General features: G+C 40.8%; 3 protein-coding genes across 4 annotated transcripts; 2 read left to right on the top strand and 1 right to left on the bottom strand.

Annotated features, from left to right (window-relative positions):
• Positions 1-85: 85 nt before the first annotated feature.
• Positions 86-10,092, top strand: casp7 (caspase 7, apoptosis-related cysteine peptidase). 2 transcript variants are annotated; one of them, XM_076093756.1, is made up of 7 exons: positions 86-222; positions 419-534; positions 5,223-5,374; positions 5,452-5,580; positions 6,963-7,138; positions 7,483-7,621; positions 7,713-10,092. In XM_076093756.1, exons 2-7 carry the CDS (start codon positions 419-421, stop codon positions 7,937-7,939), a joined length of 939 nt encoding a protein of 312 aa, XP_075949871.1. In that variant the 5' UTR covers positions 86-222; the 3' UTR covers positions 7,940-10,092. The 2 variants fall into 2 exon arrangements, with proteins under 2 accessions (XP_075949871.1, XP_075949872.1); XM_076093757.1 differs by having other exon boundaries at positions 91-213.
• LOC142951889 (E3 ubiquitin-protein ligase TRIM21) lies at positions 8,042-13,330 on the bottom strand. Its single transcript, XM_076093755.1, has 5 exons — positions 13,295-13,330; positions 13,071-13,166; positions 12,052-12,279; positions 11,658-11,826; positions 8,042-11,499 (listed from the first exon to the last, which is right to left on the bottom strand). Exons 1-5 carry the CDS (start codon positions 13,328-13,330, stop codon positions 10,922-10,924), a joined length of 1,107 nt encoding a protein of 368 aa, XP_075949870.1. The 3' UTR covers positions 8,042-10,921.
• Positions 13,331-15,626: 2,296 nt separating this feature from the next.
• Positions 15,627-23,040, top strand: LOC142951293 (pleckstrin homology domain-containing family S member 1-like). Its single transcript, XM_076092790.1, has 14 exons — positions 15,627-15,657; positions 16,332-16,429; positions 16,522-16,640; positions 16,786-16,920; positions 17,582-17,657; positions 17,769-17,798; positions 18,963-19,034; positions 19,178-19,296; positions 19,505-19,558; positions 19,673-19,798; positions 21,066-21,182; positions 21,901-21,996; positions 22,675-22,810; positions 22,912-23,040. Exons 1-14 carry the CDS (start codon positions 15,627-15,629, stop codon positions 22,981-22,983), a joined length of 1,281 nt encoding a protein of 426 aa, XP_075948905.1. The 3' UTR covers positions 22,984-23,040.
• Positions 23,041-23,257: the final 217 nt, after the last annotated feature.

The following is a 23,257-nucleotide window of genomic DNA, read 5'->3' as shown; positions in this document are numbered from 1 at the left end:
GGTTTTTATTGTGATAAACTGTGGAGTTTGATAACATGTTAATATCATAGGTTAATATGAATATGACGCAGTGCTCTGACGCAGGGCTCTTGCGTAATTACGCACCCCTGAGAATACGTTCTGCGTACTTTCGCTTTCTCAAGTTCTCTGAGGAACAGAAACTTGGCCTAAACTTTGGAGAGGAATAAAAGATCCGCAATCAACTTGTGTGCAGTACGTAAGGTGACATAACATATTACACGAACGAGTGCACGTTCATGCTGTCTAGCCGTTTCTAAACGGAAAACTGTTTTTGGCTGACGCGTTTCTAGCGCTGAGCTAACGTAATCAGACACTCGGCTAACACGTTGAATGAAACAACAGCGTATTAAACTGGTGGCATCATATACAGTAAATTAATCGGTTAATCTGACTGCAGATGGCTGGAGAACCTGCTGAGCCAAGTGATCTTGGAGCTGATGTGGAGGAAGTTCAGCTGACGGGAGACCAGACAGACGCCAAACCTGACCGCAGAGGAAGATTTCTGATCTTTGGGTGACTTCCTTTTTCAACATTTCCAGTAGTCTGAAGATGTGAAGACATACATCATTGAGAGGAAGTCCACAAGGAATTTAATTCACTTAAAATATTGCAGCCGTAGTCCTATTTATCTCACGTTGTTCTGTTTGTTTTTTCTCGCTTCCGCCTTTCCATGTTTTCCTTCATGGCAGTTCCCTCCTCTGTCCTGTTGTTCCGATTTTCACCCCTGACATTGTTTTAGTGCAGTTCACTGTTTCTCCAGTTTAGGAGAATCTGAAATGAACTATGATTTGTTTAACAGCCAATTATCATATATTTCTCATATCTTAAATGCACGTTTTTCTCAAGTGACGGCTGTAGAACTATTGCTGTGGTGCTATACCACTTATAAATAAACTATATGTGCACACATACTCATGTTTAAATACTCAAACAGTTACTTATTCACAATTACTAATAACAAGAGATGAAAAACGTCACTGTGGTAAGATTGCTTGTACAAGAGAGTGCCACTGGTTTGAAAGCTTGAAAAATATCAAAGTATTACCCTTGATTTGACACAGCAACCCAGTTTTTGGATAACCTAATTAGTGTAACGGGGCAAGGAGCTTTGAAATTATGTTAAAGTCAATTTTGGGACCGATGTCAGTCCTCAAGTGGCTGCTCAAAATTAGACTGTTTTACAACAAGGTCTAAAATTGTGCATATGTTAATTCAGTGTGATATCATAGAACGTGGGCCTTTTCCCAACGTCTGTTGACAGTGACTCTGTTTGTTCCTGTTTAATTCACAAGGTGGCGCTGTGAACCTTTGCAGTGGGGGGGGGGACATTTGTCAACTGTTTCTCCCAGACAGTGGTAATGAAACAAGAGCCTGTGTGCTCTGACTGGCATTTACATTTTAAAGAAGCATCTGTCATTTTAGATTGCAAACAAAAAAAAGTGCCTTTTTAAAATAGGCTGAATTGATTAAAGACAACACGTTGTATATCAAGGAGTTACGTAGGCCTACTCTGCTGAATGGTTTGTTTGTTTGCCACTTAGTCGTGGTTATCTGGAAGCAAAGATGACCTCCATATTTAGAAGTGTTACGTAAAACTGATACCAACTCATCTACAGTACTTGCGTGTGTGTCTTTCATTAGAAACAGAATAACTTGTGATGTCTCTTCAGTCATGCCTATCATACCATGTCATCTGTAAATGACTGGTGTATAATGCCATACAGATTGTAACGACAACTGTCTGTATCTTTTGAACTGGTTGGATTTAGGCTAAATCTTGCTTTCAACCAAGACTGTTGATAACTAAGATTTCTCTTGGTTGTATGTCGTATGTTGAGGTGTTTAGCAAGCAGAAATTGATGTTTTTTAGCTGTACATCTTCTTGCGCATCCAGCTCTAAAGTTGAGGTGATAAGGCTCTCACAGTATGTGTGCCGGTACAGGTGGATTATGGCCCTGTCAGCAGAGGAGCAACTTGTTGCCCTGTCTGACCTCAGCAGGCATCGAGGCACAGGGGCCATGTGTGAATAGGCCTTTAGAAAGCACTGGTGTGGTGGCGAGGCTGCTGACTCAGGGAGCTCGCAGTGCGCCGCCCCCGTCCTCAGCACCCGCTGGCCCAGTCAGGTGTCCATCCAGTACAGAGAGCATGTCAGTATCCTAGCACACAGCCAAAAATTAAGCTGTCAGATCTGGAGAAACAAACTTCTTTGGGGGGGCAAAAAAAGAAGAAGAAAGGAGACAAAACCAACGCATTTCAGATGCAGAGTGGCGTAGCGCTTAATGACGAACCCAGGTAAGAAGGACCCAATCGCCTCGTATTCCTCTTCACCGTCCTCCCACCTGCTACTCTTTCTGCCATGCCCAGCCCACAGCAGGGGGGGGGGGGGGCTGCGAAAAGTTCTGGATCACATGTTGATTTGAATATGGCTGGGCTGCCTGTGAGTATGTGCATGAGACATTTGGTGCGCATTGCCGTGTATTGTTCCCGTGGTTGAGTAACTTGATGACGAGGCTCTTCTGGAACAAGCCTGGGTTTTCTGAGCCCCTAACTGTTGGCTTTGCTGTCTGGATGCATCTTTTAAAGAATGGAAATATGACAGGTCTTTCAGAAGTGCCTCCCGTGGAAGATTTACTCTCGCTCGATCTGCCTTGACGTGGTTAGGATTTTTTTTTTATCTGCACTGAGCAACAATGTTCTAGTTTCTTCTTTCTTCCGATGGTGGATTACTGCGATCAAATTTGGCTGCGACTTTAATGCCTTATTTGAAAATGTATGTACTCTTTGGTTTCTGAGTAAGTGGATCAGAGTGAGTCAGTTTCATGTGAGTTTTCTTTGCATTGGAAGTCTTGACATTTGCTTATGATGAAGTAACTGTTACGTGTGGAAACATTTGGGCTTGGCTCTCTCTAAGAGTCAAGAATATTTTATTGAAAATGTTTCACTTTTGCAAGAAGCTGCCATGTAAGATAAGAGAGTTAACATTACGGAAGTTGAAAAATCAAATGGCCTGTTTTAGTGTGTAATAATGTTATAGATTTGATTTATGTGACTTCTATACATCAACTTTATGTCCACGCAAGTCGCAAGCTTTCAAAAGACCAGCTGAACTTAAAACATTTAGCATTAAGTACAGCTCAAAAGTAGATACAATTGCAGAAATTTTTATTTTAAACAACGCTACCGTGAAGTGTTAACTGACCGTGATGTTAAGTACTGAGTTAACTAGTGCGCATGCGTGTAACGCAGTTAGTTCTAGAGGAACGGAAGACGTGTAACCATTGTTGTTAATGTCGTGCATACGTATTAAGTAAAGTCTTAAACATGTACAGTTGTCGCTGGAGTTATTGAATTAACATGGAGCAATGGGCTTTTGGAAAGGCATAATCAAACCCTCACTGAAATGGTCATCGGCCAAGATGGTGCAGTGATATTTGTGAGGCATGGTGGCACTTATGTTCGCGTACATCACTCCAGGCTTAGAAAAGTAGAGAGCCCACAAGCAGTGCTGGGAGAAAGGGACATTCAGCTGGAAGGGACTCAAAATAATCATACAACATTACCAGAACCTGGCTTTAATGAGAATAACGACACTGAAAGTGAAAGTGAGGAAGAGACGCCTACAAATGGTGAGGATAACAGTGAACCCCCTCACACACCAAGACAGCCAGAAGGAGGTAGCCATGGTCAATCTGACGCATCACAGAACAACTCAACCACAACTTGTGAAGGCCTTAGTCTGAAAACTGAAAGCACACACTGGAAAAATCCTCAGCAGGGCAGGAAAAGCCACTGGGACATACAAATACTGGTATAATTTGAGCCTCAGGAAATTTCTGGCACTACCGGTTCTGTTGGCTTAGGACGAGTACACAATCTTCAAGTGGTCCCATCTGAGCATGTCGAGTTAGGTGCTAGCCATCCTCACGAAGACATACTTATTGTGAATGATGATGCCTTCATGTCTGCCAAACACAGTGAACTCAGCAACTGGAAAAATAATGATGTGTTTTGAAGAGGTGAAAGATGAAGGCCAGAAATGCATCTCTACGAGGTGGGTGTGCACACTCAAAGAGACACCTGATGGTGTTGTACCTAAAGCGAGATTAGCTGCAAGAGGCTTTGAAGAAATGAACACTCGGGAGCTCCCAAAAGACTCGCCTACATGTGCCTCGGAGTCTCTAAAAATGATTATGGCAGTGATATGTCAAAAGAAATGGCAGCTAAACTCTATGGACATTAAAGCAGCCTTTTTACAAGGCAAAGAGTTAACCCGAAATGTCTATATCCGTCCTCCCCAAGAAGCTCAGAGCAAAGGAATTCTATGGAAGTTAAAAAAGTGTGTTTATGGCCTAGCAGATGCTTCTCTGTATTGGTACAACAGAGTGAAAGACACTATGCAGCAGTTGGGAGCTACTGTGTCACAAGTTGACCCAGCAGTGTTCTACTGGCTGGATGACTCCTACAATGTGATGGGACTCCTTGCTTGTCACGTGGATGATTTCATCTGGGGTGGTTCAGAAACATTTTCCACAACAGTCATCCCTCACTTGAAAGTTGCTTTTCCAAGTTGGACGTGAAGAGCACAACAGCTTCAGCTACATTGGAATGGAGGTTCACTCTTTAGAGGACGAGATCCAAGTGCAACAAAGTATCTAGATAAAGAATCTACAACCCATTCCTGTGGACCCCAACAGAGCCACACAGCGAGAGGCTCCTCTAACAGACACTGAGACTGACATGTTAAAGTCGAAGATTGGCCAAATATTGTGGGTAGCAAGGCAGAGTAGACCCGACATAATGTGTGCCATATCCATCCTAGCATCAAGTATAAAGCATGCTACTGTTCAGACTCTGCAAACAAACTTGTCAGGAAACTGAAATCAGAAGAGGTGACCTTGAGGTTTCAGCACTTGGGAAAAGACAGCTCGCTGAAACTAGTGGTGTTCAGTGATTCCTCGATGGGAAACCTTCCAGACGGAGGCACTCAAGGCGGACACCTGGTCATGCTTATGGGAGAGAATGGAAGATTTAGTGTGTTAGTGTGCGTGCGTGTAACGCAGTTAGTTCTAGAGGAACGGAAGACGTGTAACCATTGTTGTTAATGTCGTGCATACGTATTAAGTAAAGTCTTAAACATGTACAGTTGTCGCTGGAGTTATTGAATTAACACGTGATTCCCTGTTTCTCCTTGACTCTATTAGTAAGAAGAAAAAGGATGGCCAGACGCGGGAGCAGGACTACTCTTCTGAAAGCCATTACAGACTTGTTTCACCAACATTCCAGTATAAGATGAGCCACCAACGAGTGGGCAAGTGCATCATCATCAACAACAAAAACTTTGATGAAAAGACAGGTACGGCGAGCATGTTTCAAACACGGTGTATACCTGATTCAAAAAGAGCGTGTAATCTGAGCAGATCGTCTTGGCAGGGATGAATGTACGCAACGGCACGGACCGAGACGCAGGAGAGCTGTTCAAATGCTTCAAGAGCCTGGGCTTCGATGTCTTCATCTACAATGATCAGACATGTGAGAAGATGGAGAGTCTTCTAAGAGAGGGTGAGTAGTGAAGTCCTTACACTTTTCAGTAAGTAACAATGTTGAACTAATAGGATGCCAATATCGATCCCAACAGATATGAAATAGAGAAAGCTTTTGGAAACGCCACAAAAACATTTTCAGTGGTGGAAGGCGGGTTTCTTGCTTCATACACATACTGACATTCTAGTCACGCCGTAAAAAGTCGTATAATCAATTGCCAGTTTATTAATACACCAAAACGAATGCAGTCTAATCCAACGCTTCTGCATTGAATCCTTCCACCACAAAGGTGATAATGGAGAGAAGTTGATTTAACTTTGTGGTCATTTTAGAGGCTCCAGTTTGCAGTGCTGTTTAGTTGTATTTTGTTACATTAAGATGAGAACTCCTTATATATAATCTACTCATTTTGATATATTATTGGATGGACAAACACGTCTTAGTGTGGCACAATACAACTGAATCAAAACAAGTTGAATAACAACATTCATCGTTCTTACCTTCATGAAGAGAGGATCTATTGCAGGACTGTTGTACCTCACTTGATTAGTTTAAGTATCTGTATCTAATAAACTGGCAGTAAAACATAGTACAGTAATAGTACTTGCAACAGCATCTTGGTTACCCTATTTTATTAATGTGAAAATGTTTCAATTTTAAGGAAAGTTAAGAATCTCAATACCAGACAGACATTAGCTCTACCGGATTAATTTGCTTTAATATACATAGAGTACAGTCATGAGCCAGTGAAATGGATTCCCCTTTAAGTTGCAGTGGGATCTACATGCACACGTTTGCACTCAAGACTCTTGAATGCTGTTACAGCACATTTGTTTCTTAAAACCGACCAGGTCAGACAGCCGATGGGGCTGATGTAAAAGTAATTAAACACATCCTAATGAATTTGCTACCAATTTGACCAAAAGGTCAATACCTTTGGTGTCACTGATCGGATCCCTTACACATCCACTGGCTGGGTCTAATGACAAGATGGACAAGTCACCTCTCAGGCCATATGCTCTTGGGGAAACAAATGGATTTTTTGTTTATTGTGTGGCTAGCTGATAGTCAGGTTAAACACTGCGTCCAAAGCAAGTTACCTCATCAACCGCAGAATAGATGCCATGAACTTTGCTATAGCCTTTTCCTCTTCGGGTTAATCCTAATTATTTTGGCGACCCCTTGACCTTTCTTCTAGTATCAATATCCTGTCTCATTATAGTGCGCTCAGAAATTCAAAAGTCTAAATCTAATAGACATTTGTGTTCCCTTCCGGATGATCACTTTTCTCCAGTGCAACCCGCCGGCTAAAATGTCAACTTTTCACACAATATATCTCAGTTTAAGGAGGCCTGAGCCGAGCTAAGAGTTGAGTGTTTGTCTGTGTGTGTATGGGTCAGCCTCGGAGGAAGACCATAGTGACAGCTCGTGTTTCGCCTGTATCCTGCTAAGCCATGGTGAGGAGGGCATGATCTACGGAACGGACGGAGCCATGCCCATCAAGTCCATGACCTCATTGTTCAGAGGGGACATGTGCAAAAGCTTAGTCGGAAAGCCAAAACTCTTCTTCATCCAGGTACGAATTTCTGAAGAGTTTCATGTATGAAAGATGGTGTGATATAAGAAAATAAATGAATAAGTAAATTATCTTGTAGATTTGTGTCAAGTTCAGCCCTTTGTACCCAAAATGGTCGTCCCGAGGGTTGAATGACAAAAACACGTAACTTAAACGTGTGTTTTTGTTGAGAAGACAGATTAAAAAGGCTTTCAGTTGCTCCCCACGGACAGACGATTGCTATTGTGTTAAATCTTGCCCCATCTCAGCTTTTAAAAACAGTTAATTTTGAATTGCTTCACCAGGTCATCGTTGAGAAAGCTACTCAGGATCACAATGAAATGTCATTTCATTTACTTCACCAGGCTTGCCGGGGGTCCGAATTTGATGACGGTATACAGACAGATTCGGGTCCGCCAAACGATACCATGGAGACAGATGCAAATCCAAGACATAAGATCCCTGTAGAGGCAGATTTCCTCTTTGCTTACTCTACTGTGCCAGGTAAACAAAGTTTCACGTTTAAGTAGTGCTGTGCCGGATGTATTGGTTGAGCAGACATTAGTTTCAGTACTGACCCTTGTTGATTTTCCAGGTTATTACTCATGGAGGAACCCTGGGCGCGGCTCCTGGTTTGTTCAGGCGCTCTGCAACGTCCTCAACGAGTTTGGCAAGCAGCTGGAGATAATGCAGATCCTGACACGGGTCAACTACATGGTGGCCACCAGCTTTGAGTCCTGGTCTGAAGACCCACGCTTCAGTGAGAAGAAGCAGATTCCCTGCGTGGTCTCTATGCTGACGAAAGAACTGTATTTCAACTGACCGCCAGCCCTTACTGACTGACTGGCCGACTGACCGACTGACTGACTGACTGACCGTTTCAGGTAGCAATTTAGCATTAAAAGCATTCAGGGATGATTCAGGCCCAGCATGACACTGCACATTTGGAGCACATATGACATTTTACATGTGTAGTTGGGCCCGAAAACAAGCACTCCGTAAGAAAGAAAAATATTATTAGTGGCACTCCGCGTTCATGTGCTGATGGTGAAACTTCTTCCTCTTCTTCAGGTTATTCTTCGGAATAATGGCGTCACATTTGATCTGATCTTCTTTTGACAGGCATGTGAAATATCCATGTTGTTCCACCAACCCGGAAAAATTAGCTGCCACTTTTTGTGGGTTTGGGGAATCATATCTGAATGTGTGTCTCTCCATTTTCCAGCATTTGCAATGGATGTTGAAAAGGAACTGTAGAGAGTGGACAGAAGTCTTCCACTTAAATATGGCTCTTGTATTTATTACATGAAATGGGTTTAGAAATAATTAACATTTGATCTGAGAGATCAAATGCAGCCAAAAGCATTTGTAAAGTGTACATCACCATTACACAGTAAAATACATTGGAAACCAGGTGACAGTTGAATGTTTTAAAAGCCTATAGAAAGTATTTATGTATAAATACCCACCAGGAAAGTGATTAGAGTGTTTAAAACCCTTTGATCACTATAGGAATTGATGAGGGAGCTGCCTTGATTACAAGCCCTGTCTGATGCATAAGAGGGGGAAAAGCATCTGGAAAATGGATCAGATCATTTTCAGCTATCTGTGTTTCAATGTTTTCAACTGTCAGTTGTTAGATAAAAAGAGATAACAGAAAAAAATACAACACTCCAATGAGCAGAAACATGTGACGATGCTTTTGCCAAAGGCTCAGTGTCTCAGCCTTCCTAGCAAGTTTTAAGTTGGTAGCAGCATGCTGGCATCCTCAGGTTCTTTAATGTCCCATGAAGTGGGTTATTGTAATGTTAAAGAATGTCATATACAGTACGTATGGCTAGGAAGGTGTGATCTTTTGCTGTGTTGTGATTAGTTCTATGAGATTTTGGGTCAAGTGCACAGTATATAGTCCACTCCCACAAAAGCAAGGATTATTTGCAATTTGCCAATTGTATTAGCCTGATGTTGAAGACTTCACTTGCTTGTTGTTCACTCCAAAGGAAGTGAAGACGCATTTGTCTTGGTCCAACAAATCAGTTTATGAATTTCCCTTTTTTTAATCTTCAGACAGTCAGACATTCCTCTTTATTAACTTTGATAAATAAAAGGATACATGCGGTATGATTTTTACCATAGAAAGAGAACTGTCAAAAACGGTGTCATAAATTTGGGAAATATTATATTGTGAAGCTGGACTTGGGCCCAAACCACATCATTTCACTGTATATTAGTGTTGTACATTGTCATAACATACATTACACTCTGGTAAGAGATACCCAGCAAAGTCTTCCTGTATTTTCTTTTAATTGACCTTTGATTTAGAAAGACACAAATCATAAAGAAAGTACATGTTTTTTAAAAACAATTTTGCATAATTTAGTACATTTATTATTATGATGGAGTTTTATGGTAAAATATAAAATATGTTTTATATCGTAGACATTTGCTGATGGTCATTTCAACTTGCACAAAGTTTGTTTCTGCAAATACGCTGTGTTAATGTGCCAAAGTCTGTCAATCACAGAGGCAGCTATTACTGGTGGTGACAAGTCTGAGCATACACAATCCACATGTCCGCAATACACAATCATTGTTGCTGCAATGTTTTTACATTATTCACACCATTGCATGTGTCAGTAACTTAGGGGAAAAGTTAACCAAGAGCCTTAATTTGTCATTTTATTTTCCCCTTTTCACTTGTATTTTTAATCAGTTTTTTTCGATTGGAATTGAGGGAGGGAGAGAAAATATTTTTAAGGGGAAAATTTTAAAATGCTTTCTGGTGTTAAATGCTGTTGTCCTCAGGAATATATTTGAAAAGATTTGGAAAAATGAATGAATGAATTACATTGAAAGTTTAATCAGGCCCAATTTCTTTTTCATTTGGGGCGATACCTTGTTTAATTAACTTCAAAAACAGAGGAATGCTTATGTAAACACTTTATTGTATTAAACATAAAGAATTTATTCTCTAATGAGTTTTGTTTCATATTTCTTGCACATCTGTAAACACAGACACAATAAAAGGCCACAACAAGGAAGATGTTTAAACTATGTTAAAAAAAAAATAATAATCCATATAAAAAGTTAGAACCACTGTTAGGTGTAATTTTCATCAACCCATACTATAGACAAACATCCTCAGCTTTCTGTTATGTGTTATTTTTCTTTACTTTATTTTTCCTGCTGTCATAAAAATACCACAAAATAAATGCTATTGTAAATATGAAATACCAAATGTGCCTTAATCCACAGCAGAAATGATTCCCCAACAAATGCACTATTTACTACTGTTTGAGTAACATCTGATAAAAAACCATTGTTGGTTCTGGTACTTTCAGTGGATTTGTTGACCATAAGAAAAGTGTAGAATATCACCAGCATTAACCTTGAAGTACAATTTGCTATTTAATGGTTAATTGGCTATCCAAAAGCAGATCTATCTTACCAAAGTATTACTATTTCTTAATTAGACTTTCTTTGCCAACTCAACTTCTGTCTTTTGCAATTCCCCTGATTCATCATTAAAAAAAGCTTTTAAAAATAAACACTTCGCAGTATGCACAACAGCTCTAATTTCATGTTAGCCTTGGTGTGTCTACTACTGTCTTAAGAAAAAACGTGAAAAATAGAGATATCCTTTCAAAATTCCTTCAGGCAAATTTAGACTTGCCTGACATGCACAGTACTGACGGGTGATCTGGTTTCACAAGTTAAGAAGGTCAGATCAGGCAACTGATGCGCATGTCCCACAGCGCAACACATTCCTGTCCATTTGTGCCCCTGAGGCATTCCTGCTCCACCTCAGAGGACAGGAGCTGATCGAGAGGCATCGCAGATCTTGAGGGACTTCCAGTTTGTGCCTTCGTTGTCATGACCGGGACACAATGCTTGATGTAGGGTGTCAGTGAAGGTCCCAGCGCAGAAGCAGTGGAGGGGGGTCACAGTATCAGCCCCAAGAAAGCACACCAAACCCCCGGGGAAGCTGCAGTACACCCCGATACGAGTGAACTGCTTTCCTGCCAGCAGAGGCAGCTCATGCTGGACACCACCATGCCAGGCTGTGTAGTCTCCATTAAAGTATTCCACACACCAAGACTCTTTGCCTCGGCCCAGCCAGGAGTCCTCCTCTTGGCCCTTGCGCGGAATGCTCGGGTAGGTGAGCCCCAGCTCCCAGTAGGTCTTCCCACTCACATCCACCTCCCAGTACTGGCGGCCGTCACTGAAGCCTTGCTTGCTGATTACATTGAGGGTGGTGTCAAAGCGGGTGGGGGTCTCTGGGACATCCTGCCAGGTGTCCGTGTAGGTGACTGAGTCGCCTTTGGGAGAGATGATCAGCTTTGGGTGGGCAGTTTCAGCTTCAAGGACAACGTCTGCTGCATCTGTGTAACAGACATCAGGAAATCCAGTGTCTTCTCCCCACAAGTCCACAATCAACACAAACAGCGTATACTAATTAGCAGTAATTGTAACCTTTGACATAGCCAGGAGAAAGACTCCCTCACATGTCAATCTACCTGTTTTTTTGGGGTGAACTCACAGGTCTGAAACAGCTTCTTGGTGACAGGGACCTGGGATCTGATGAACAGTAGCAGGTTGATGGTGAGACTCAGTAGTTGTTCATTCTTGAAATCATCCATCTGAATCATGTCGGGGTCAGTCAGCTTCAGAGTCTTAGATATTCTAGTTTCAGACAAAACAAAGAGTTGCTACCTGTTGCTGAGCTCAAGCTTCGGTGCTTGTAAATTCATATTTGTAGCAAGCTGTTATTTCCTAAAATGTAAACATACCTTTTTTCTGTTTCTGCATTCTGTAGAAGGTTTAAAAAGAAGAAATCATTACTGCCAAAACAGCTTGAGGCAAACAGTACAATTGATTAAAAGCAACATAAATTGCATGAAATCTGAAGTCTTTGAACTTGTCCTTGTGTTAACCTGAATTTCAATTTTCTGTGTATTTACTTGGGCGCCAATGTTGGACAGTTCCTGGTCCAGTTCCTGAGTGAGGTGGTAGCAGTCCTCTATCCTGTCCTCCACTAACTTCTCTGTGGCCTCGTACTCGGTGTCCAGCTGGGACAGTGTGATCTGAAGATCCTCATCCAGAACCCGCTTCATGTCCACGTACTTTTTCTTAATTTTCTCCTTCACTGCGTTGGTCTTTTTCTAAGAATGAGAGGGCCATGGGAGTTAAAATGCATTTGTATGAGCATATTACAGTATGTGATCAGCAAACCCAACTTTGTGAACCACTGATATAATCACCTCTGAACACAATAGAGCTGCAAGGGTGGTTTGCATGGTTTTCATTTCCAGTCCGATTATTTTCTTTCCACATAATTGATCAATTGATTGGTCTAAGAATGTCCGAAAATAATAGAAAACGGCCTTTACAATTTCCTGACTTGATGTCTTCAAACAGCTTGTTTTGCTTGATCAACAGTCCAAAACTCATAATAATCAATTTACTATCACATAATTGTCAGCTCAGCTCACAGTATGTTAGCTCATAGACCCATATGGAACAATATCTACAAAATAAGTTTTCATACAGCAGAGTCCACAGAATGCACAAAACCAAAATAAGCCAGTTTTATGTGAAGAAATAACCCATTGTTGATGGAACTCATTTAACCTTGAGAGTGAATGTGCTGCAATCCCATCTCCTCAGGTTACACAACACACATCTTGATTTTAGGAATATGTCTCGTGGGGTGTTTTGAAACATAATACTCACACACACACAGTGACACTGATGGAACAGCGTGGACAGCGTAATCAAACTGTATCTTGTCTCCGAAGTTTAACAGGTGCAGAGACTGCCATGTATGATTTTGCAGGTGTTGGCTACTTGCCTTCAGGCTAAGAATTAAGGTGATAAATTATCAGCTAATGACAGATGTCAGCAATTTGCACTATATTGTATTTCTACTCACAACATATAATAATAGACTTACTGTTATCTCCGCCTGCTTAGCTGCCAGCTTCTTCATTCTATAGGCGATGCCATCTCTTTGTCTCTGCAGGTGCTGCTGATGTTTCAGGAGAATCTCCTTTGAAACACAGACGGGCAAATAACATGAAGAGAATAAAAATATCAAGAACTTCAGATAAAAGGGCGTTGGGTCAATAGTGGCATTAGCTTTTCTTCTCAAAAAGAAACCAAAGTGAAAGTGCTTACTTCATGTGTGGCCATCCCTCCTACCTTACTGCTCATGTTCTGTGTAGTAGTGCAGATTAAACTCCACTGACTGGTGGCAACACGACCACAAGGGTTTTTATAGGCCTGTCACACACGTGAAGGCTTTGTTGTGGGGGGGGGAGCACATTTTGGCCTTGAGATATCTGTCCTGGTGCTCTTACAAGCACGTGCCTTGTTTTATTAAGGAGAGGACATGAATCTGAACTCTGAAGACAAGAGGGAGGAAACAAAGATTCAGGCAGAGAAGGGCAGTTGCAAGGGCAAACTGTCCGACTTGAGGAAGAGTTATCCATGTCCGACTAAAAAAGAAGCCCATAAGCACTCTATTAATACCAACATGACACTGACCTTGATGTACAGTATGTGTGTGTGTGTGTGTGTGTGTGTGTGTGTGTGTGTGTGTGAGTGGGTGTGTGTGCTTGTGGCCTAGATGCACATTTGGGGGAGTTTGTGAAGTTTAAGGGAGATTGATGTTGCTTTTGTATCTCATGGATGATTCACATATAGTGCTTGATCACTGAAGTGCATCTTCACCCTGAGCCAGTTACATTGGTCTCAGCCAATGCCCGTTAAAAATCCTTACCATGACCCGTGTGACCTTTGCATAGCACAAATGGTCTCTGCATATGTGCAAGCGGGGAGAGATCCTATGCAGGCGCGGCACAGCAGAGCCAAACGTCTCCATCTGAGTGCTGCATCGACTGATTGTTAAAAAGTAACATGCCCATTTGCAGGATAATTTCTAAATCAATGATTGCTGCGACAACCGCTATAGAGAGAGACGCTGAGACTGTGATGTAAAGGACTCAGCTTCATTATCTGAAATCTGAAACAGATCATTTAATTGTCTGGATTTGACCTGCAAAAACTTCAGTGAGAAATGTTGCTTCTCTTATAAAGCACCAATTCATCTTTTAACAAATCATGTGTTTTTATGCTCCAATTTCTGAATATTAGCCTTGCTATGGAACAGATTGGTAACACTTTACCCCCCTATGTAAACATTTAATAAATGGTTTATAATACACTATGATGTAGTTGTACACAGATATATGTGTTTATTAATTACTTTTTCACCAACCAGAAATAAAGGCTTGGGTATAAACTGATTATGAATGACAATATAGGTGTAATAATTTCAAATGTGTCTCTATAGCAGAGGTAAATTCTGTACTAAACACTTAAAATGTATCTGTGTCTGCTTACAACATTATGTTGGGTTCCAACCATTTATCAAATGTTTATGTAGTGCTTATGAATGCTAAATAAGAGGGTTAAAGAAAGTGTTACCCATATTTAAAAAAGAAAAAAAGTTTGTTAAAGTGGATGCCGCTTTCACTTGTGACCACTGTCACATATTATAATAAATACAATCGAGACAAACACATCTACAATTCATGAAGTGATGATTTGGCGTCTTCATAAACTGTTATTTGTAGATGCTTAAAAAAAACCATACAGGACTTTAATTGGCCACATAATTATCTGACTTCCTTAAATCTGACGTATTTGTGAATTGGATCAACCCAATGAACAAAATTACCCAACAAATGTCACCTGTTGTTGGGTAAGATTTAAGTCCCTGTGCCTGCTACGCTCATTAGTCTTCATGAGATATCAACCTATAAAGCATCCGGTGTCAATAGTTGGCATCGATCTTTTCTTTATTCTCCAGAGCTCTTTAATGTGGAGCCTGAAATGGTCATTGTCTTTCTTCACAAAGACATTTCACCGCATGGAATTCTACAGCTAAACAACAGCGCAGGTAAACCTTAACAGCAACTCCAGGAACCAGAAACTCCAGTTCCCCGCATGAGTGTATGTTTACTATCTACTGGAAAGGTACTGGAAAGCATCCAGCTTACTCATGCAGCAACACTGAGAGAGCGAGGTGAGCAGTATCTCTCAAGGTGCTCCACAGGTAAGAATAACAATATTGTGTTTTGTTTTGTTTTTACTGTTAGAGCCAGCGTATATAGTCAGTCATGTGTTAAAATGATGTGTCTTTCCTACCGTACTGCTTTGTGATGTGATACAGAATTGAATATGCGTCCACTTGCCAACACATGTTTGATTCCGTCTTCGAAAAGTGAGTGCTGAATTGTGTAAAAGTTAACAAAGGCCTGAGATACTTAGACTTTGTTTTTGGCAGATTTACCTTTACTGGAAAATATCTATCTATCAAAAATAAGAATGAACATAAACCTTAACGTTGCCTCTGTTTCCTGTGTAGAGCTCTGTTCATTCTCTGATTTGAGGTGACAGAGACCGATACATTCCTGTGTTGTTTTTGTTAAGGTGTGGTGTCACAATGCATAAGAGCCAGAAGAGCGCCGGTACAGGTAATCTTCTTTGTGGTTTGATTTAGGTGATAAGTGTAGTTATTTACTTGACTTTGTGGTACTGCTTACAAAACAAAAACAGTTTTTACAGCTGATCTTTTCAAGTCACAAAACCTGGAATGTGCTAATGTATAAATGTTTTTTTTGTATTATTGTGTAGAAAAGTGAGTACAAGTGAAGACAAGTACATGAATACGATCCAATAAATGATTCAAAGTAAGACAGGGACAAAAACAAAGGGGACAAAAGCAAACTGAGGAGAATAACAGGTTCAGACTGATGAGTGTAAGAGTGAGAAACGGAGGTCCAGCAAAAATGTATATAGATGTGTGTGTGTGTGTGTGTGTGTGTGTGTGTGTGTGTGTGTGTGTGTGTGTGTGTGCGTGTGTGTCCATCTTGTGTGTGATCCGGTTAATGGGTGAGTGAGGGGTGTCGATTAAGGTTATGTAGTAATAAGGGGTATATTTTCATCAACAAGCCACCACACACAATAGATCAAGGGGTTAGCTGGGGAACTGTGTTATGAGATTTATTGTTTTTGTCATGTGTGTGTGCGTTTGTGGAATGACTATAGAAAAAAAAGAGAAAAGAAAAAATATATATATATTTCTGTAAACAAATAAACGATTTCAACATATTGATCCGAAAACATCTGGCTTTTCTTTTGACCTTAGGCAGAAAAGCGGTGTTCTACAAACCAATCGGAGGTACGACGGAAATAAGATCTGGATACCTGTTCAAGTCTCCTCCCCAAAAACTGTTGAAGACAGAGGTGACAGTGTTGGCATGATGGATGATTTGCAGCTATTTATGTGTGTGTTTTATTACATTTCTTTTCTTTTTTTAATCATGTTTCTCCTGCAGAAATCATGGAAGAGGCGATATTTTGTGCTGTTCAAAGTCAGCGAGCAAGAGCACCTACTGAAGTATTTCAGGAGTCCAGAGGACAAGGACAGGCCCCTTGGAGGGATTGAATTATCACAGTATGTTCTCACAAATTCACAAATTAACCGTATTTAATTAATAGAGCTCAAATGCAGTTGAACCAGCTTTGTTTTTGAGAGAAGATCCAGCATTACATATTTCTTTTTTTTTTCAACATTTGTGTCATTTGTGTCCCTCTGTCAGCATCTCACTGTTGTATGTGAGCCCTGAAAACCACCAGAGATGGAGTTGGGTCCAGAAGAACCTCAAGTGCTCTCCATCCTGTGTGCTCTACATCAGGGCAGCTGAGCGGGACTACTTCCTCGTGGGTGAGAACAGGTCAGTCAGCTGTTTTTACATGGGATAATAAAGCACTGAGATGGAATTTTTTACTTCCATGCATTTTCCTACACTGTACTGTAAAAACTTTCATTTCAAATCTTAATTAAAAACCCTGTCATCAATAGCCTGGAATATTTGATCACAGTTTGTCTGGGTATTTAAAAACAAAACATTTTGTTCCAACCAAATCACTTTGGATTGTGCACAAATGCAGCCATTTAAATCAGGATACATTTTTTAAGAGTTTGGGATTTTCATGACAGATAAATTGTTCCAGATACATGGATTGCATTCATTTAAAAGGTCACCAGGATTCAGGCCACACAGCTGGGTCGGCCAGTTCTCCTCTCAAGGCCCCCGCTGACACTTTCACAGCTCCTCGTAAAACACTCCCCCCCCCCCCCCCCCATGCTCTTCACAGCATCGACTATTTTGGGAGTTCAAACAATCAAAAATAAATGATGATGTTGCTTTTCTGTTTAGTAATTGTCTATCAGGCGATAATGACTTTGCCTTCCATTCTGCTCACACCAAATTGCTGCTTAAATGTCACTGTTTCTACTCTATATTTGATTTCGGAATTGAATTTTGAAATAAACTTAACAGCCATAATTTCAAAAATGATGTTAAGTGTTTCATTTGCCCCGCTTGCTTTTAGTGAGGAAGTGGACGGCTGGTTCTCCGACCTGTTTGAAGCCCTGAAAAACCGGCCACATAAATGTATGAGTTCAGAGGTACATTGAGATTTTAGTTCTTTGTCATGTTCTGTAACAGCTTATTGAGACCAAGAGTCTCTACACTGCATTTGTTTTTATCTATCATGTTTGTTTGTTTTTCTACAAAAGGAAATGTCTAATGAGCAGCCAACAATTGAGGTAAATATTTAAAGGACGAACCACATTTAAAGGAATTGTTCAATATTTTGGAAAATACGTTTAGTCATTTTGTTATAGGCAGTTATAGGTGAGAAGATCGGTGGCACTCTCATATAATTACAATAGGTACTAACAGCCAGCTAGCTCAGCTCAGCATTAAGAATGGAAACAGGGATTTTTACAAAAATATTGAACTATTTCTTTTAATTAGGTTCATGTTTTTTCACATTTCTTGTTGTCACCTGGCTCAAACGAATGCTAACAAGTTTTGTCATCCGATAAGTTGCTTTTATCTTCTTTTCACTCGTCTTCACCCTTTATGTCCTGCTATCCACCGCTTCCTCCATTGTCACAACACTTGCTCAGTCTGAATCCCCTCAGTGTCCCTGGCGAATGCAACAAGCACTTTCTATTTGACTTTTGGAATTACACTTTTCTTCCTGTTTTAAGAGGTTTTTTCAAACCACCCTTCGCAGAAATAGAAATCTGCAGCTGTGCCTGTTGAGGTCGGTCCACAATGTTGCATGCCTTGCGTCGATTTGGCTAAACGTTCTAAATGCGTGCATACTGTCGGTCTGGTACAAACGACATCAGTCAACGGCATTCCTTTGTGTGAATCTATTTGGTGTGTTAGTTTACATCATTTCAAATATTTTTTAGGGGCATTTTCACCTTTATTTGACGGAGGACACTGTAGAAGAGGAGAAGAGAGAGAGAGAGAGAGAGGGGGGGGGGGGGGGGGGGGGGTGTGACATGCTACACAGGTTCCAAGATCGGAATTTACCCCGGGACGTTCCGGTTATATGGCATACGCTCTAAACACTCCGCCCAGGCACTCCATGTCTATAGAATGTTGACATCACCTGTACATTAAGCCATCAGAGTAAAGATACCAATAGGGCTCTAACTCAAAAGAATATTCCATTCTGGGTGTATTCAGCGGTTTAGTGCCAGAAATTCTCACAAAATGTAAGAATTATTAACACAACTTAAATATCAACCCAGGTGAACTTATGGCTGGTGCTGTCAGTGTTCTTATCGAAAATTTGGATCAATTTCAGTGGATGGGCTGACAGCAACATATACATATATATATATATTTCCTCCGGGGTTGTCTCATAATTCTTCCTTTAGGTGCTTTAATGTGTGTGTTTTCTTTCACAGGCAGAGTTGAAACTTCGGTCGCTGTCTGATCCGTCCTCAAATGCTTTGAATACCGACTCTGAAAAATCAAAGGTGCGACATCTTAACTTGATTGTAATTAGTGAACACAAATCTAATTCAAAGTAAGATTTCTTGTCAGTTGTCAGATTGGGTGATGGAGAATTGGAGGTGATCTCTTGGTTGCCTACAGTATGTCATTTGTGCTTGGCCAGCAGGGTGAAGATTATGCCAAAAGGCCTTTATCAGAGCCTGTGAATCCAATGTATGACTATCCGAGAGCCTACTTAATACAAGAGAAAAAGATCTCAACCCGTCGCAGAAGCTTGGACATGGTGTGAGTGTTGATTATTGTATATGCAACCGTGTATTGATCTGATAAATGTTGTTATTTCCAGTTATAAATGCACAAAAAAAATCCCATTCATCCTCACTAGTTCTACTTTGTTCGCTTTTGTTCAAGTGACACAAGCTGAAATTGTGACCTTGAGTGCTACAGTATCTAATATTATTTGTCTGTTGTTTTGAATATCTGTCCCTTGCAGATATGAATCAATGTTCGAAATTAGACAGAACGCACGAGTGGCACAGGCAGCAGCGTAAGTTTGATTTACAGAAAGATCTCTAAAAAACAAATCAGGTTTCCTAATAATGATGATAATTGTTTATTATTGTTAAGACTGAAAGCAGATCATTGTGCCAAATGTTTCAAGGGACCTTGAAGTTGAGAAGGTTACCACAGGCACCCTGATGAGGTCTGTCACTGAAGTCTTCGACAAGCTGAGGATACAGCTTTCCCCAGTGCCTTCATTCGACGAGGAGACAGCAGCTGAGGACAGGTAGAGCTGAGACTAATTGCAAGGTTGCTTTCTATTTTTTTTGTGGGCCGTGTGTATTTCTGACTTTTCACCTAGTCTTCAGTGCCCTATGCTCTTTGTGTAACATGTTTTGTCAGTGCCCTAGATACGTAAATAGCTCAGTCATCAGAGATAAATGCGACCTCGTTGGCTCAAATACCTAAACTGACAACAATGAGGGCGTTCTTTTTACAGCACAGAACTGTTGACACTCAAGGACCAGTCAAGAATCTAAGAGAGGCAAAACCGCAGAGCCTGTTTGGCAACTTGTGTGCTTGATACATATCTTTTCATCTCGTGTAAGAGGTTTTACCTGAACAAGGTGGCACTGATGATGCAAATTTAAATACAATTGAGCCATGAAAATCTAACTTTACATCTGGAAAAGTAATCATTTCAAAAATAGTCTAGTCAGACTGTCAGACCTTCTGTTTCCCACAGCATCTCAAGGAGGGCAGGTTTTTAGCCAATCAGATTTGATTGCTTGTTTACCAAAACCAAAACATGCGACCAATTAAAAGCATGTACACATTGTGCCTCATCTAGCTGTTTTATGCCATCATCCCCTGTATGAAAATACTCTTTCCTGCTGTTTGTTTTCCTAAATCTGCTATAATACAAAACTGTGTGATTTTTGTGCATTTCACCACCCGCTGTGCTGCCACACTGAAGAACATCCTCTCTACTACAATGGGCATATGGGTTAAAGGACTCCTTTCTAAAGCGTCTCTTAATTAGAATTTCTGTCGCGCCTCTACAGCGATTTGCTTTTCTCGTGCTGCTTTTATGAACTATTTTAATAAATCTCGAGACATCTGGTGCTCTTTTTGTATAACTGAGAGAACCTTCTTTTGGTTTTTGGAGTGTGCGAGGATCTTTCACCCGTCATCAAACAATTTCTTCGTCTTTAATTGTCGTTATTTTCTGCCACAAGGACTAACGTGGACTTTGGCCCATCCAAGGCTTCTAATACAGCGCCGAAATCTGTTCTTATGCTGTCTGCCTGTGAAGCTCCCCTCCATCGTGCATGCAGATTCAGATGTTATTTCATACTCGCCGTAGAGCGCTGGCCGTGGTTCCTGCTTCGTTGAAAGCCTTGTTGTGGTTTATTCCCACTGTCTCTCCAAGCTGTCTTACGGGACTTTTGTTAGATGTTAACCAAGAGTTCATCAGCGACTGGTAACTGAATGTAACACACACACCAATATCTGATGTTATAATCCCATCATGCCGTTACTTGCTTTTGCAGAGGTGGAAGGCGTCTGACGTCAGACAGCAGCTCCAGTGACAACGATGCCATCTCTCCTGTAGAAATGCTGGAGGGACAAAATGTGCAGACACTGGATAAATATAGCTCTACTGAAAGGTGAGATTGACCTTGAATCCAAAGAAGTAACCACCAAGTGGGCGCTATCACCTCTCTTGTAGTAAGAATACACCGCAAATAGGGACATTTTATGTGGGGTGTGCTGATCAACGGAAGCATAGAGTTATCATCAGTACTCATTCAATAGTTGCTTTACTTTTAATACTACTAAGACACATTTGAAACACAGACTGAGGCACCGTCTGTGCTTTAGCTGATCAGAAAGTCAAAAACAGCTTTGAAATGGTTACAGCGAAGAAAAAGGTGACTCGGTTAAATGAGAAACCGGAGAGGAATGCTGAGACCAGCGTTGACATGTTGCTGGACGGGTTAGAGTGGTTTCTGAAGGTTTGATGACAGTTAGATCATAATAAGCAGTGCTCGACATTAAACACTAGTAACTCAGGGGACTTTGCCCGCAGAATTTTAAAGAGCTGTTCAAAGGAAATTAAAAGTCCATATCTGTACAGACACTCAGGTTTCCACTTTGTTCTTGTTCACCACATCATAGGCTGACCGATGTTTCTTGCACCTATGATCCACGGAGTTACCGACATCTCTTTACTAAAGATTTACTAAAATGAATATGCAACTCAGACAATAACTTCAGGAAAACCTTTCAAGTTCAATTGACATTTTGAATTGAGAGTTTGTTTTTTATCTACAGCAAAGTGACACAATACCCTTAATAAAGCTTTTCTTTTCTTTTTCTTTCAAGCCTTGACACCGTCACCATCGGGGAGAGAGATCTTCTTGTCCGGCAGGCAGATTTGATAAAATACCTTACACTAACAGAAGTGGATGGGAAGCCATGGTAAGTTTGAAATAGGAACACTTACTTCATTGCAGTATATATAAAAAATCCAGTCTCAGATATTGGACTGCTTTGATTGAGATATGTGGAAAGGCTTCACAAATGATCCTGAACACATTTTTATTCATTAATATTAATGAAAACCCTCAGATGCGTTTTAACATTCCCTGCTGTCATCCCACAAATCAAGCATTTCAATTGTTTGAAAACACGATACTGCACGTCCTTACATTTCCACTTGAGAAATGTGAGACAGACTTAATGCTGCACGGCAGGATCTGTCTATTCATTTGTGGGAGATGAGTCAGAGCATTTAGCTGTATTGTGTGAAAATGTGGGCATGTATTTATACTAAGATCTAGTAACTGCTCTTGGCATTAATGGCACAAAATCCAAATTCTCAGGATGTAGAATAACAAGATGGCACTACCAAAGCAAGAAAGGGCTGCTGAAGCACTTTAAGTGTACCAATGAGTGATGTTTATTTATATGAAGATGATTAACAGGGAAAAAACAGAAGCAGAAACAGAAGCGAATAAGGGTGCCTGTTAGTTCCAATAGAAGGAAAATATGGAAGTATTTGGCCATGACATGGATGTACAAAAAATGAAAAGCACATGTCAAATACTGTTTGGATGAAACTAAAAACCAGAATGTGTGATTGTGTGTGTGTCACAGTGTGTCTGCGTGGACAGGCCAGCCACAGACAGTGTGCCTGTTTCACAAAGGAGACCAAATTCTGGCAGTTAATGACCTGTACACCGGCAGCGTGGAGGAGTTCAATATGTACATGAGCAAGTGTCTCAAAAATGAGGTACGGTACTGTGGCAGCACACAAAACACCAACTCAGCATCCGGGATGTGACGGTGAATGTGTGACGAGTCCTCTGACCGGTAAACTATTTCTCGTTTCAGGTGAAAGTGACCATCCTGCGTCTACCTGGAGGCCAGCCTCTGCATTCACCAAACTGCCCCTGCAGTGACTGACCGTTCGATTTGAGACGGTTATTTTCACAACGTGTTGGTTTGCACCGAGTATTGACCACTTTAGATAACTGACAGTATTTTTCCAGGGCTGTGGGCAGTTCCTCTAGATCAGTTGATCTACTAGTTTACTCGATTTAAACGTCTAGAGAAGCTTAAAGTGATTATTTGTTGACTGTAAAATCTCATTCACCATGACTCGCATTCCATGTAAAAACGATTCGATCGGTGTGTAATCAATGATGTGCAGTTTCCACAGAGCGTGGTTTATGATGTC

Source organism: Anarhichas minor, unplaced genomic scaffold (assembly GCF_050575085.1).
Source record: "Anarhichas minor isolate MPS153535 unplaced genomic scaffold, ASM5057508v1 ptg000017l, whole genome shotgun sequence".
Lineage (NCBI taxonomy): Eukaryota > Metazoa > Chordata > Actinopteri > Perciformes > Anarhichadidae > Anarhichas > Anarhichas minor.
Note: the sequence above shows the minus strand (reverse complement) of the source record. Positions and strands in the feature narration are given on the sequence as shown.

Bases quoted from the DNA above. Each gene is read 5' to 3' on its own strand.
- LOC142951889 (XM_076093755.1), bottom strand. From the start codon at position 13,330: ATGAGCAGTAAGGTAGGAGGGATGGCCACACATGAA. The intron at 13,167-13,294 runs GTAAGCACTTTC...TGTGTTTCAAAG, and splicing joins GAGGGATGGCCACACATGAA to GAGATTCTCCTGAAACATCA. The intron at 11,500-11,657 runs GTGAGTTCACCC...TCTGTTACACAG, and splicing joins CAAGAAGCTGTTTCAGACCT to ATGCAGCAGACGTTGTCCTT.
- LOC142951293 (XM_076092790.1), top strand. From the start codon at position 15,627: ATGCATAAGAGCCAGAAGAGCGCCGGTACAG. The intron at 19,297-19,504 runs GTGAGTGTTGAT...TGTCCCTTGCAG, and splicing joins CGCAGAAGCTTGGACATGGT to ATATGAATCAATGTTCGAAA. The intron at 21,997-22,674 runs GTAAGTTTGAAA...TGTGTGTCACAG, and splicing joins GAAGTGGATGGGAAGCCATG to TGTGTCTGCGTGGACAGGCC.
- casp7 (XM_076093756.1), top strand. From the start codon at position 419: ATGGCTGGAGAACCTGCTGAGCCAAGTGATCTTGGAGCTGATGTGGAG. The intron at 535-5,222 runs GTGACTTCCTTT...TGACTCTATTAG, and splicing joins GGAAGATTTCTGATCTTTGG to TAAGAAGAAAAAGGATGGCC. The intron at 7,139-7,482 runs GTACGAATTTCT...TTACTTCACCAG, and splicing joins CAAAACTCTTCTTCATCCAG to GCTTGCCGGGGGTCCGAATT.